General features: G+C 55.4%; 1 protein-coding gene across 3 annotated transcripts; it reads right to left on the minus strand.

The window, feature by feature from the left end:
* Positions 1 to 48: 48 nt before the first annotated feature.
* On the minus strand, positions 49 to 12,993 carry IDH3B (isocitrate dehydrogenase (NAD(+)) 3 non-catalytic subunit beta). Of its 3 annotated transcripts, none has more exons than XM_063336004.1 (12): positions 12,927 to 12,993; positions 12,176 to 12,256; positions 10,051 to 10,149; positions 9,117 to 9,237; positions 8,619 to 8,679; positions 5,410 to 5,542; positions 4,823 to 4,956; positions 3,753 to 3,855; positions 2,901 to 3,047; positions 2,685 to 2,779; positions 2,540 to 2,600; positions 49 to 213 (listed from the first exon to the last, which is right to left on the minus strand). In XM_063336004.1, the coding sequence occupies exons 1-12, from the start codon at positions 12,960 to 12,962 to the stop codon at positions 136 to 138; spliced, it is 1,149 nt and encodes a 382-aa protein (XP_063192074.1). In that variant the 5' UTR covers positions 12,963 to 12,993; the 3' UTR covers positions 49 to 135. The 3 variants fall into 3 exon arrangements, with proteins under 3 accessions (XP_063192074.1, XP_063192075.1, XP_063192073.1); XM_063336005.1 differs by having other exon boundaries at positions 2,497 to 2,600; XM_063336003.1 differs by lacking the exon at positions 49 to 213 and adding an exon at positions 276 to 2,117.
* Positions 12,994 to 13,213: the final 220 nt, after the last annotated feature.

A 13,213-nucleotide genomic window follows, 5' to 3' on the forward strand; every position in this document is an offset into this window, starting at 1 on the left:
GGGGAAGTGATGGCGCCGCGTGTGTCGGAGCATGCCTGCAGACCCCCGTCATGCTGCAGAGGCCACTTTTATTAGAGGGAAGCAATAAATTACCGGGCGGGCAGGGTGGGAGCAGGGAGGACGAGGCGAGCGGCCCTAGACATCCAGGGCAGCTATCACGGCTTGGGTGAAATCCAGGGACGTGGCGTAGCCCCCCATGTCCGCTGTGCGCACCTGCAAGGAGAGGGGAGCGTTAGCCAGGAGGGAGGGGGCCCCCACAGCACTGCGGGGACCCCCTGGGCATGTGCTGGGTGCTGTCGCTGCAGGACCAGGCCCCCCGAGGCTCTTTGCAGCCCCTGCTGGGAGACTACCTAAGGTGTCCTTGTGCCTCAGGGAGGAGGCACGCTGGGGACAGCCTGACAAGGTGCACCCTGCCCCGTGCCAGCTGAGAGGGACATTGTCCCCCCCGAGCTCTGGTGCACCCTGTCTGTGCGTGTGGGCACAAGCACGTGCTGGGCCTCTTGCCTCTGGTTCCAGCACAGACCTCAGCTACTTTGGTCCCTGCAGGGGTGTCCCAGCGAGCCCCCACCACAGGAGATGGTCAGTGACAGCCCAGGAAGTGGCTGCCAGCCCCTCTGCCAGTGCCTGCTTCTGTGCAGGTTTTGAAGGGGTGGGAGAGGCAGGAATCGGAGCAGCAGAGGATTTCATGGCAGCCCCTCCCTGGGCTCACCGACCCCAGCAGGCCGGAGGGGACAGTGAGGGGCTGGCAGTGGTGGTGCAGGACCAGTGCTGAGCCCCAGGCGTTCCCCTGGACGCAGCCCTGCTCCTACTGCTGCAGGCAGAGCCCGGCCATGGCCCTGCGCTCGCTGCCAGCTGGGCTTCTAGCCCTGGCCAATTGCCCTGACCCCACAAGCTGCCCCACCACCCCCAGGGGCTTGGGCCAACCCTGAGCCTTACCCGTGCGGTGCAGGGCAGGGGCAGAGCCAGGTGGGGAACAGCACCTGGACCGGGGAGGTGTGGAGGGAAATGTTGGACCCTTTATTTGCAAACATGAATACAAAGCGCAGCATTAAATACATGTATGTCCCAGTCGCTCTCTCACACACACAGTGCCTTGCCCTGGCCACAGCAGCTGCCTGCCAGGGCAGAGCTTCCATGGTCCCACCAAACGCTTTGGCATCGCTGCTGGTCCCCAGCCACCACCCCGGGGAGCCACGTGGGCTCCAGAGGCTCATACTGCTGGGCAAAGAGCTGCCATGGAGGAGCGCAGCAGTTTGGAAGGTCCCGAGCTCTGCCTGCTGCGGGGCAAGCATTTGTTGCCCACGCAGGCGCTGCCCTACCCGGGGGTGGCCCAGCTCAGAGCCCCAGGCAGGTTCCCAGCTTTCAGAAACCAGCCACAAACGCATGAAGTGGGGGCAAAGAGAGCAGCCCCCCCCCCCCCCCCCCCCCATCACCACCTCACACCCTGCACCGGTTTCCAGGAGGTGACAAAACCTCACAGCCAGGATTATGCCAGCACGGGGAACCTCGCTCTGCGTGAGCAGCTTGCCCTTGTGCATTCTGGATGCGGGGCGTCAGCCCTGTGGTCCCATTTATTGCTAAAGTCTCCGTGGGCAGAAGGCTCCTACAGTAACCGTGGTCCCGCTGTCCCCAAGAGCTGCCTGCCGAGGTTGGGATGCTGCCCGCTCACCCCCAATTCGCCCCAGCAGGCCCCGAGAGCCGCACTGCCCTCATCGCACGGAGGGCACAGTGGAGACGCTGCCTACGTGAACTGGGGAGACCCCCAGGGATCCTCACTTCGAAGGGAGCGCTGCCCTCGGTCCCTCCAGCAATCCCCGCTGGGGTGACTGGGGGTGGTTACTTGGCTCTGGGCTGGGCAGGAGGAGAGCCGCCCTCCTCCTCCTCTGCCCCCGGGGCACCAGGGAACCTCGGCCAGGGCGAGCTGCGCCAGGCGGGGAAGGGGGAAGGACGCGCTGCTGGGCTGTAAGCTATGGGAAGCTGCTGCAGGGTGCAATGAAGTCCCCGACTCCCCGGGGCGAGTGGGGTTCCTAGGCACCATAGTGGGGGTGCAGGTTGTCAATCACAGACTTCACGAAGTCAGAAGTGGTGGAGTAACCGCCCAAGTCCCGTGTCCGAACCTAAAAATCCAACACAGGGGAAGGGGAGAAACAAGGGAGAAACGTGATCGTGAACTGAGTGAAACAAGTGCCAGAAGGGAGAGGAGAGCAGCTTCCCTCTATGCACCCTGCCAGAGACCCCTGAGGGGCAACACGTGACAAAGTGGCCATCTGATGTCCCCCAGCCTTGCCAGACCTTCCCTAACCAGCAAGCACCGCTACGGGCAGCAGGAGCAATCCCCGAGACAAGCGCAGAGGGTCCAACTGCAGCCAACTACAGCCACAGCTGCACGCACACGGGATTCGGAGCTGGAAAGAGGCAAGGAGGTGGGAGAGGAGGTGGGAGACGCCCTGGTCTGTCATGGAGAACACAGAGGAGCTCGCTACCATGGACACTCACACAGCTACAAACACGCAGGCAAGGCCGGCTGCCCAACACTCACTTTTCCGACTTTGATCACCTTCTTCACCGCATCCGCGATCAAATTGGAGTGAAATTCCAAGCTGGAGAGAGGAAAGGAGAGCGGGTCAGTCCCTCCATCAGCCCCCGCTGCCCCCCCACCACACCCCCACGTGAAAGGCACCTACTTGAGATGCCGCAGCATGTTGGCAGCGGAGAGCAGCATGGCAGTGGGATTGGCGATGTTCCTGCCCACGGCCTGGGCGAAGGGGTGGCGGGCGCCCTGCAGGAGGAGAAGCCATGGTGATGGACCATCTTCCACACCTGTCCCCAGCAGCCACCCTCCTCGACAACCGGAGGTGCTGGTATAGCACAGCAGCCTCCGGGGAGCTGAGACTCCTCACCATCTCAAACACAGCATACTCGGCGCTGTAGCTCTCCCCTGGAACCACGCCGGCACCGCCCACCAAGCCAGCTGCCAGGTTATCGATGATGTTCCCGTAGAGGTTTGGCATGACCAGGACATCAAACTGATAGGGGTTCTGCACCAGCTGCAAGGAGGGAAGAGGAAGATGTGAGGCCCTGTGCACCCAACATGGGCTGCAGCCTGCTCCACAGCCCTCAGGACAGGGCTACACCAATCTGGTGGAGCAGCAGAACCCGCCGCATTTGACAACGTCCCCAAACTGTGCTCAAGTGACAGCTGGGAGCACACAGAGCCCTGCTGAAACCACCTGGGAGCCACAGACCTACGTCACCTGGCAGAGTTTTGCAAACCCAGATGAGACATCATTGTGCCAGGGGAGGTTTAGACTGGATATTAGGAAAAATTTCATCACTGAAAGGGTTGTCAAGCCTTGGAACAGGCTGCCCAGGGAAGCGGTCAAGTCACCATCCCTGGAGGTATTTAAGACGTGTGGATGTGGCACTTAGGGACATGGTTAGTTGTGGACTTGGCAGTGTTAGGTTAATAATGGTTGGACTCGCTTATCTTAAAAGGTCTTTTCCAACCCAAATAATTCTGTGATTCTATGCTTCTAAATACCCCTGCCACCCGCAGCTCTTGCCCTCAGCTGGAGCAGAGCAGGCAGAAGTCTCCTGTCTTGTGCAAGGAGCAAACCTTGGGGCCAGGGCGGGCACCTGGACCTGCCAAGCTGTCAGTGGCAGCAGCTTTTCAGGTTTCGTATCTTCATGGCTCGGCTCAGCAGCAGCAGGCGGTGCAGAGCGGCTCTGGGGCAGGGAAGCAGGATCCTCACCTGCATGCAGCAGTTGTCAATGATCATGGTGTCAAATTTGATCTTGGGGTAGAGTTCTGCCACTTCTTCACAGCACTGCAGGAACAGCCCATCGCCCAATTTCCTGAGAGACAAGAAATACATCAAAGGGTTTGCAGGACAGCAGCGTGTCTCGGTTTCAGCTGGGACAGAGTTAATTTTCTTCCTAGCAGCTGCTGTGTTTTGGATTTATTATGAGAAAAATGTTGATACCACAGATTGGTTTAGCTGTTGCTAACTAATGTTTACGTTAAGTCAAGGACTTTTGCAGCTTCCCGGAGAAGCTGAGATGGAGTATTAGACAGGACAAGCTGGCCAAAGGGATATTCCATACTATACACGTCATGCACAGTATATAAACGGCAGTTGGCCAGGGGGGCAGGAATCCATGATTGCTGCTCGGGACAGGCTGGGCAATCAATCAGCGGGAGGTGAGAGCAATTGTATTGCATCACTTTTTTTTTTTATATTCTTTTACCGTTGTTATTATTATTATTTTCTCTTCCTTTACTGTGCTACTAAACTGTCTTTATCTCAACCCATGAGGTTTTTTTCTCTTTTTTCTCCCTCTTCTCCCTGCCACACTGCGGGCGGGGAGCGAGTGAATGGCGGCGTGATCCTAGTTGCCGGCTGGGGTTAAACCGTGACGCAGTGAAACCACGACAGCAGCAGGGAATCTAATAGCAACTGGTGTCCCACTGCAGCAGGGCAGGGGAAGGCAGGCAACCCTAGAGCACCCCACAGCACTGCACAGCCACGGGTGGTGAAATCGGGGCCCAGGGGGAGCAATGAGGGATCAGCTTTCAATGCCAGAGCTTCTCCCCTTCTCAGCTGACAGCCTCCAAGATGCAGCTGTCAGGCCTCATGCTGGAGACGAGACCATACAGAGAGGAAAAAACCCACTATTCCCGGGGAAAGCCCAGCCTCTCTGGAACCAGACTGGCACTGCTCTGATCGGGATCAAAAGCTGAGTGTAACAAGGTCCCAGACGTGACAGCAGTCATGTGTCTGACAATTAGATGGGGCTCCAAACCTGCTGCTGTGGCACTCACATGATGTTGGCTTTGTGCACAGCTGTGACCTTAGAGCGCCCTTTTTTGGTGGCGTAGTCAAATGCGAACTTGGCAATGCGCTGCGACTTGGCCCGGGTGATGATCTTCAGGCACTCGATGACTCCCTTTGCACTCTGGACAGGAAAGAGAGTGTCAGCAGCCATCGCCATGCAGCGCAGCACCCTGCACCCTTCCTCACCAACACACACCACGCTGACAGTCCCGGCACCTCAAGACAGAGATGAGGTGTCTTTGACTGACAGTGGATCACCCCTCATCAAGAGATTCCTTAATACCCCTGTCCCCCTTCTTTGGCATTATCCCCCCTGCAGCCCATCACCATCCTCGTTGGGTCTGTGCGTATTCACATCCCTAAATCCTCTTCTAATTCCACCACTGTCACTTCGTACATCCCTGCTGCTCCAGCCAGCTCCTCAGTCATGCTGAACAGCTCTGGTATGGAAAGCAGGAACGTGTCCCCAGTAGCAAGGAAAGCCACACATCCCGGGGCAGGTTTCCCTGTCCTTCAACAGGGCCAGCAATAACCCCAAGCAGAGCTCCTGCGTGCTGGAGGGGGGCTCTTGTACCTCATGTTCCAGAGAGCTGTACTCCCCCTCCGTCTGCTCACGAATGATCACGAGGTCCAAGTTGTTGTGGCGTGTTTTATAGCCTGGTAAGCTCTTCACGTGGACAACATTTGCAAACAAGTCTAATTTGCGCCTGCGAAAGAAGCAGCAGCAGAGTCAGCATTTCATCATGAGCTATTGCTGGGGCAGTGACTGTTCCCTGCAAGTCCTAGGGGTAGCAGCTGGTGATGGCCACAAAACAACAACAAGAAGTAAAATTACAACCTTGGATTTCAGGAGGGCTAACTTCGACCTCTTCAAGAAACTGCTTGGAGAGATCCCGTGGGCTAGGGCTCTGGAAGGCAAAGGGGCTCAAGAAAGCTGGTTGATATTCAAAGACCACTTCCTCCAAGCTCAGGATCGGTGCATCCCTAAGAGAAAGAAATCGGCCAAGGGACGCAGGAGACCTGCATGGTTGAGCAGGGAGCTTCAGAAAAAGCTCAAGTGGAAGAAGGAAGTTTATAATAAGTGGAAGAAGGGACTGACCCCTTGGGAGGATTACAAGAATGCCACCAGAGCGTGCAGGGATGAAACAAGGAAAGCCAAGGCCGCCTTGGAATTAGACCTGGCTAGGGACATCAAGCAAAACAAAAAGAGCTTCTACAAGTATATTGGAAGCAAAAGGAAGACCAGGGAAGTTGTAGGCCCACTGCTGAATGAGGCAGGAGTCATGGTGACGGAGGATGTGGAGAAGGCAGAGTTACTGAATGCCTTCTTTGCTTCGGTCTTTTCTGCTCGGCCCAGCCCTCAGGAGTCCCAGGCATTGAATAAAGTAACAGGGAAAGAAGACGACTTCCCTTGGGTTGAGGAGGAGCGAGTGAGGGACCAATTAGATCATCTAGATATTCACAAGTCCATGGGCCCTGATGGGATGCACCCGAGAGTGCTGAGGGAGCTGGCGGAAGTCATTGCTGGGCCGCTCTCCATCATCTTTGAAAAGTCCTGGAGAACAGGCGAGGTGCCTGCGGACTGGAGGAAAGCCAGTGTCACTCCAGTCTTCAAGAAAGGCAAGAAGGAGGAGCCGGGGAACTACAGGCCGGTCAGCCTCACCTCCATCCCTGGAAAGATGATGGAACAGCTCGTTCTGGGTGTCATCTCAAGGCACGTGGAGGAAAGGAAAGCTATCAGAAGTACTCAGCATGGATTCACCAAGGGGAAATCATGTCTGACTAACCTGATAGCCTTCTACGATGGCATGACTAGATGGATAGATGAGGGGAGGGCGGTAGATGTGGTCTACCTTGACTTAAGCAAGGCGTTTGACACGGTCTCCCACAGCATCCTCATAGGGAAGCTTAGGAAGTGTGGGTTAGATGAATGGACAGTGGGGTGGATAGAAAACTGGTTGAAAGATAGAGCTCAGAGGGTTGTGATTAGGGGCACAGAGTCTAGTTGGAGACCAGTGACGAGTGGTGTTCCCCAGGGGTCAGTACTGGGTCCAGTCCTGTTCAACATATTCATCAATGACCTGGATGAGGGGATAGAGCGCACCCTCAGCAAGTTTGCTGATGACACCAAGCTGGGTGGGGTGGCTGACACACCGGAAGGCTGTGCCGCCATACAGAGAGACCTGGACAGGTTGGAGATCTGGGCAGAGAGAAACCTTATGAAGTTCAACAAGGGCAAGTGTAGGGTGCTGCACCTGGGGAGGAACAACCCCATGCACCAGTACAGGTTGGGTGCTGACCTGCTGGAGAGCAGCTCTGTGGAAAGAGACCTGGGAGTCCTGGTGGACAACAGGATGACCATGAGTCAGCAATGTGCCCTTGTGGCCAAGAAGGCCAATGGCATCCTGGGGTGCATCAAGAGGAGCGTGGCCAGCAGGTCAAGGGAGGTCATCCTCCCCCTCTACTCTGCCTTGGTGAGGCCGCACCTGGAGTACTGTGTCCAGTTCTGGGCTCCCCGGTTCAAGAGGGACAGGGAACTGCTGGAAAGGGTGCAGCGGAGGGCTACGAGGATGATTAGGGGACTGGAACACCTCTCTTATGAGGAAAGGCTGAGGGATTTGGGTCTCTTCAGTCTGGAAAAAAGACGTCTGAGGGGTGACCTTATCAACGCTTATAAATACTTAAAGGGTGGGTGTCAGGACGATGGGGCAAGGCTCTTTTCAGTGGTGCCCGGGGACAGGACAAGAGGCAATGGGCACAAACTGGAACATAGGAAGTTCCACCTAAACATGAGGAGGAACTTCTTTACCCTGAGGGTGGCAGAGCACTGGAACAGGCTGCCCAGAGAGGTGGTGGAGTCTCCATCTCTGGAGACATTCAAAACCCACCTGGACGTGTTCCTGTGTAACCTGCTCTAGGTGACCCTGCTCTGGCAGGGGGGTTGGACTAGATGATCTCCAGAGGTCCCTTCTAACCCTATGATTCTACGATTCTATGATTCTATGACTGTTTAGTTTGAGGAAGAGGAGGCTGAGGGGAGACCTCATCACTCTCTCCAACTACTTGAAAGGACATTGTAGAGAGGTTGGTGCTGGTCTCTTCTCACAGGCAATTAGCGATAGAACAAGAGGGAATGGGTTCAAGCTGCAACAGGGTAGGTTTAGGCTGGACATTAGGAAAAAATTCTTCACAGAAAGAGTGGTCAGACACTGGAATAGGCTGCCCAGGGAGGTGGTGGAGTCACCATCCCTGGATGTGTTTAAGAGTCGTTTAGATGTGGTGTTGGGGGATATGGTGTAGGGGAGAACTTTGTAGAGTGGAGATGATGGTTGGACTCGATGATCCCAAGGGTCTTTTCCAACCTAAATGATTCTATGATTCTATGATTCTATGGTGCAAACAGCTCCCCACCTCCCAAGATGCCTTCCCATAGCTCTGTCTCTGTCTCTCTCCATCCATCTACCTTTCCTCTCACAGATCATGAGCAAGCCACACCTCGTCACAGCATGGCTTTGACAACCCTCTGTCCGGCAGGCCACCACTGTCCATTTTCCAGCCACCCACTGTCTCCTCTCCAGGACCCCCAAGGAAGCAGGCAGCAGGATCACATTCAACAGAGACAGCTCCTGGTCCCTCAGGATCTTCTGCTTCCTGATAATGTATTAATTTCCCATCTGACCTGTACTCACTTCCTTTGGCACCCAGTTCAGGGGCAGAACAACACGACCAAGCGCAATGCTGTTTTCCCAGCAACTGACATGTCAGTCAGGGGACCGGGCTTACCTGAGCCTCATGTCGTAAGAAGCCAGCTCTCCCTTGTACTCCATGGGGGTGTGGATCTTGCCTGTGGGACAACACGGAGCAGGAGTAAGAACACAGAGCACGGAGTGCACTGACAGCCGCTAAGGACATTGCCTGAACCCAGGCGACAGGGCAGCCAGGGTCGGAGCAGAGGGTGCTTCAAGAGAACCTCAGCCAATTGTGGAGACTGATCTTCGCTATATAGGCCCCTGACGAGGCCCTTTGCTTCTCTGGGCCATACTAGGAAATCTTATTTCAAAAGCAGAAGCTGGACAGAACCTCCCCTTTGATAAGCTCAGTAAACCGAGCACGGTAATTTGCTTCTAAGCTTAAAGACAGCACGTTTCCTTCTCCAGGACCTAACCACAGAAATTCCTGCCCTCTAAAAGCACTTAATGGCATCTGAGATAAGGCAATATTTCCTGCAGGCAGAGCCGAGAGCCCCTCCTCACCGGACAGACCGCTAGCGCAAGTCCTTACCTATAAGGGCCACTTTGCTTTCCTTCATGGAGTCAACCACCTGATCCAGTTTCTCTTCCGACGCCATGTTCTGCACCTCACTCAGGTGATGCTCATCGAAGACCACCGGCACGCTGGCAGCCTGCCAGACAGATGCAGAGATGGAGCCACCCCCCCGTCAGATCAGAGACTCGGCAGGGAAGTTACGCTACACATTACAGAGGGCCGCTGACGGGGGGCTCCAAGAGCTGGGGCATGGAGCCTCAAACAGCGTTGATAATACAGCGTTTTCATCGCTGCTGAGCAGTGCTTACACAGAGTCAAGGCCTTTTCTGCTCCTCGTATGGCCCCGCCAGTGGGCAGGCTGGGGGCGCACAAGAAATTGGGAAGAGACACAGCCAGGACAGCTGACCCCAACTGGCCAAAGGGATATTCCACGCGATACGATATGCTCAGCATATAAAGCCGGGGGAAGAAGGAAGGGGGGGATGTCTGGAGTGATGGCATTTGTCTTCCCAAGTAACCATTATGCATGATGGAGCCCTGCTTTCCTGGAGATGGCCAAACACCTGCCTGCCCGTGGGAAGTAGTGAATGAATTCCTTGCATTGCTTTGCTTCCCTGCGCGACTTTATTTATTAAACTGTCTTTATCTCAAACCACGAGATTTCTCACTTTTAGTCTTCTGATTCTCTCCCCATCCTGCTGTGGGGGGGAACGAGCTGCTGGCTGGGGTTAAACCATGACAGTTTGCAAGACTGACGTTCAAGGTGAACCTATTTATGGAAAAGGTGAGATCCCAGGGTTTTCACAACCAGTTCTCTTCCGCACCAGAGGAAACTGACCAGGGTCAGTCCTGGAGGGTCTCTGGATCAGGAGCATCTTTAAGCAATTCTGCAACTGCTGTTCCTCCCTTCTCCGTCCACCCCATCCCGCCAACGGGCAGAAGCTGTTACCTTGAACACCTCCTTGACGGCGTGCATGAGCTCTGGGCCCACCCCATCTCCGGGCAGCATGGTGACCTGGAACGTGCTCTCAGACTTTGCATTTTCTGACTGCACAGAAAGCAAAGAAGAGTCAGACCCTCTGCTGCATCCCAGAGCCTAATCCAATTGGGACCCCTATCTTGCAAGCTGCAAACTAGTGGAAGTTACTCACAATATGGAGAATGAAGAACAATATGGAGAATAAAAAACAGCATGTTTTTTAGTAACAAAAATTTACCGCAGTACTAACAGTGAACTTTACCTTGAAGAGCTCCTGCTCCTGTGATGTTATGATCACCCTGCACAGCAGAGACACCCGATACCCTGTAATCCACTGGCAAGCTAAAGACCTTTTCCTCATACAGCGTCTCATACAGCATTTCCAGGTACGATCTCTCCCTCTGTACAGCAGAAATCCTTCTTACTAGGAAGTAACAGCACAATCTTGCATTATAAGGTTTCTCTCCTTCCTACTTCATGTGCTCGGGATCTCCTAAGATTCCCATGTGAGTCTCCTCTTCCTGCTGTATTCACATTGTCTCACAGACTTTTGTTGAGTATGATTTTTTTTGGGTCCTGAACACAAAATCAGCCTCAAAGATAATTCTCGAGATGTTCCACATGTGATCCACCTCCAAATCAATGCTGCCTGCTCCCCCACCGTAGCTGCCTCCTGCTTTTACATAATCCTTTTACTAATCCCCACCTTCTTTAGCCAGTAATTTCCTGTACAGAGCTGATCTCCAGACGTGGGATTTCACAGAACCAGCCTCACGGACTAGACAGTTGCAGTTAGAGACAAGAATTTCATCCAACAATTTAATTAGACAACAAGAGGAGTAAACAAGTAGCAATGTCAACATGACTCAAGAAATGTACATGCATCAGTGCATGAAGCAGAAGCAAATGGTAATCATATAAATGTAAAATAAAAGAACGAGTGTGAAAAGAAAGATGAGATGAAAGACTTTTGATTTTTAGAATCAAGTTCCAGGGCAGAAAACCTCGCCTACCATTCAGCAACTAAATTTCAAGAAGCAGTAAAGCATCTGCAGAGGGAATCGTGGCATTGGGCCAAGCTCAAGGTCAAAGAACAGTCTCAGTGCCGAGCCCTTCCCTTTAGTATCTTAAACAATAACGTAAGTTGTCTTCACTTATAAATGGGAACTGGACATCCTGTCACTCTGAAGGTGACAAACATAATGTTAATTCACTACCTGGTACTTGGGTTGTTTCTTCTTCCCACAGAAAACAACTCATCCCTCTATCGCAACTCTTATTTCCTGACCTGAGTCTAAATAACGCTTGTATGTGCTAAGCTACGACTCACTCTTACCTTATTCAATCTCTAATCATCACCATACTTTATTTCATGTATTTTTTGCCATTAACTGCTACAGGTAAGTACAGTAAGTTTATGATTAAATGACAAGGACTGAATCAAAACAATTTTCACTACCGCCATCAATGCTGCGCTCTGATTAATGGTTTTAGCTGCACGTAGCAGAAAAACACTCGCCATTGCAACCCTGCCAGCAGCCCCCTGCACCCATGCAAGGCTGAGCTGGGCGCCAAAGGGCCGGAGAGGAACCTCTGGAGAATGAAGGAGCAAGCACCGAGACCATGCTGCTCCAAGAGTGAGAAACGCTGCTTCCGCCAAGTGAACACTGCCTGGGAGCCGGTGGCAGGGAGGGCAGGGATGGCATGGTGCTTTCCAAGCACACCCACAGGGTGCGGGGAAACAGAAACCCTTTCCTGAACAAAGCAAGCTCAATGCAACTCGCAGGAACCGTCCTACACCTCCTAGGTGGTGACAGGATCCTGCGACAGCTTTCTGCTTCCTCTGGCTACATAAAAGTCCCCCTCAGGAGCCCCCGCTCTGGGCCCCTCACGTGCCCAGCCCCGCAGGCCACGAGCACCCGCAGCCCCAGCCTAAAAATAGTGAGAAAGTTTCCAGCGCCCAGGAACCGCCGCTGCCCGCCCCTCGCCCTCTCCCATTCCCCCGCTCCCCAAGGCACCTCTGCGCCCTGCTGTGAGTGCTGGGGGCTGCCCGCACTCAGTGTGGGCCCGGGGGCTCCAGGACCCCCATTCTCACCTTGGCCCGCGGGATCTGCTGGAGGCCGGCGGAGGCATGCAGGCCTCTCCAGGTCCCGAGGCTCTGGGCACGCAGGAGACCCTGGGGCGGAGGAAGCGGGAAGGTGAGATGCAGGGAGCCCACAGGGAGCCCCAGCTTAGATGTGCCCCCCAACCCCCAAACCCAAACTCTTCTCCAACACCCCCAGTCCAGCCTGAGCGCCTGGGTCTGGGCTTAGCCCACCCCCCAACCCCCCCATTCCTCCCAGGCTGAACTAATCCCCACGGCCCAACCTGGCTACACAACCCCCAGCACAAACACACACCCTCAGCCCATACCCTACACCCTGTCCCAGACTGAGCCCCCAAGCCCAGACTGACCCCTCACCGCTGGACCCTAGGGCCTGTTCCGGACTGACACCACCCCCCCCCAGCCTAAACTGACCCCTCACCCTCCCCCGACCCAGACCCCCTCATCCAGTCTGTCCCCCACAGCCCGGACCGACCCCACCCGATCCAAACGGACCCCTCACCCCAGGAGCCCAGACCCTAGCTCCATCCCACATCGACCCCCCCCACCACCCCGATCCACACCAAACCCTCACCCCCAGCCCAGCCGGACCCCCGCCCCGATCCACACCGACAACCGCCCCCCAGGATAGACAACCCCCTTATCCAGTCTGACTCAGACCTGACGCCCCCCATCCCCGATTCTCCCCCATCCCAGACCTACACCCCGCCCCATCCCCGGTCTGACCCCCCCCGGCCCTCACCCTGGCAGCCGCCCGCCCCACGCTGAGCGCCGCCATCTCGCCGCCCCACAATGCACCGCGGCTGCGGCACGGCGTGGGAACGTGAGGCGGAAGGGGCGGGGCCGAGCGCTGGGGCGAGCGGGTGAGCGGGGCAGGGAGGACACAGCCACCGCCAAGGACCCGCCGGAGAATCACGGAGACGCCCGAGACCCTTCCCTTCCCTTCAGGGCACCCCTGGGGACACCCAGGGATTCCCCCCCTTCCAAACCCTTCAGGCCCCTGGCACCCCTCCCCGCACCCCCGTACCC

Source organism: Chroicocephalus ridibundus, chromosome 5 (genome assembly GCF_963924245.1).
Source record: "Chroicocephalus ridibundus chromosome 5, bChrRid1.1, whole genome shotgun sequence".
Taxonomy (NCBI): Eukaryota; Metazoa; Chordata; class Aves; order Charadriiformes; family Laridae; genus Chroicocephalus; species Chroicocephalus ridibundus.

Coding starts and splice junctions, on each gene's coding strand:
- IDH3B (XM_063336003.1), bottom strand. CDS start 12,962: ATGGCGGCGCTCAGCGTGGGGCGGGCGGCTGCCAGG. Junction 12,257..12,926: donor TGGGGCGGGCGGCTGCCAGG/GTGAGGGCCGGG, acceptor CCTCCGCCCCAG/GGTCTCCTGCGTGCCCAGAG. Junction 3,856..4,822: donor GTGCACAAAGCCAACATCAT/GTGAGTGCCACA, acceptor CTTGTCTCTCAG/GAAATTGGGCGATGGGCTGT.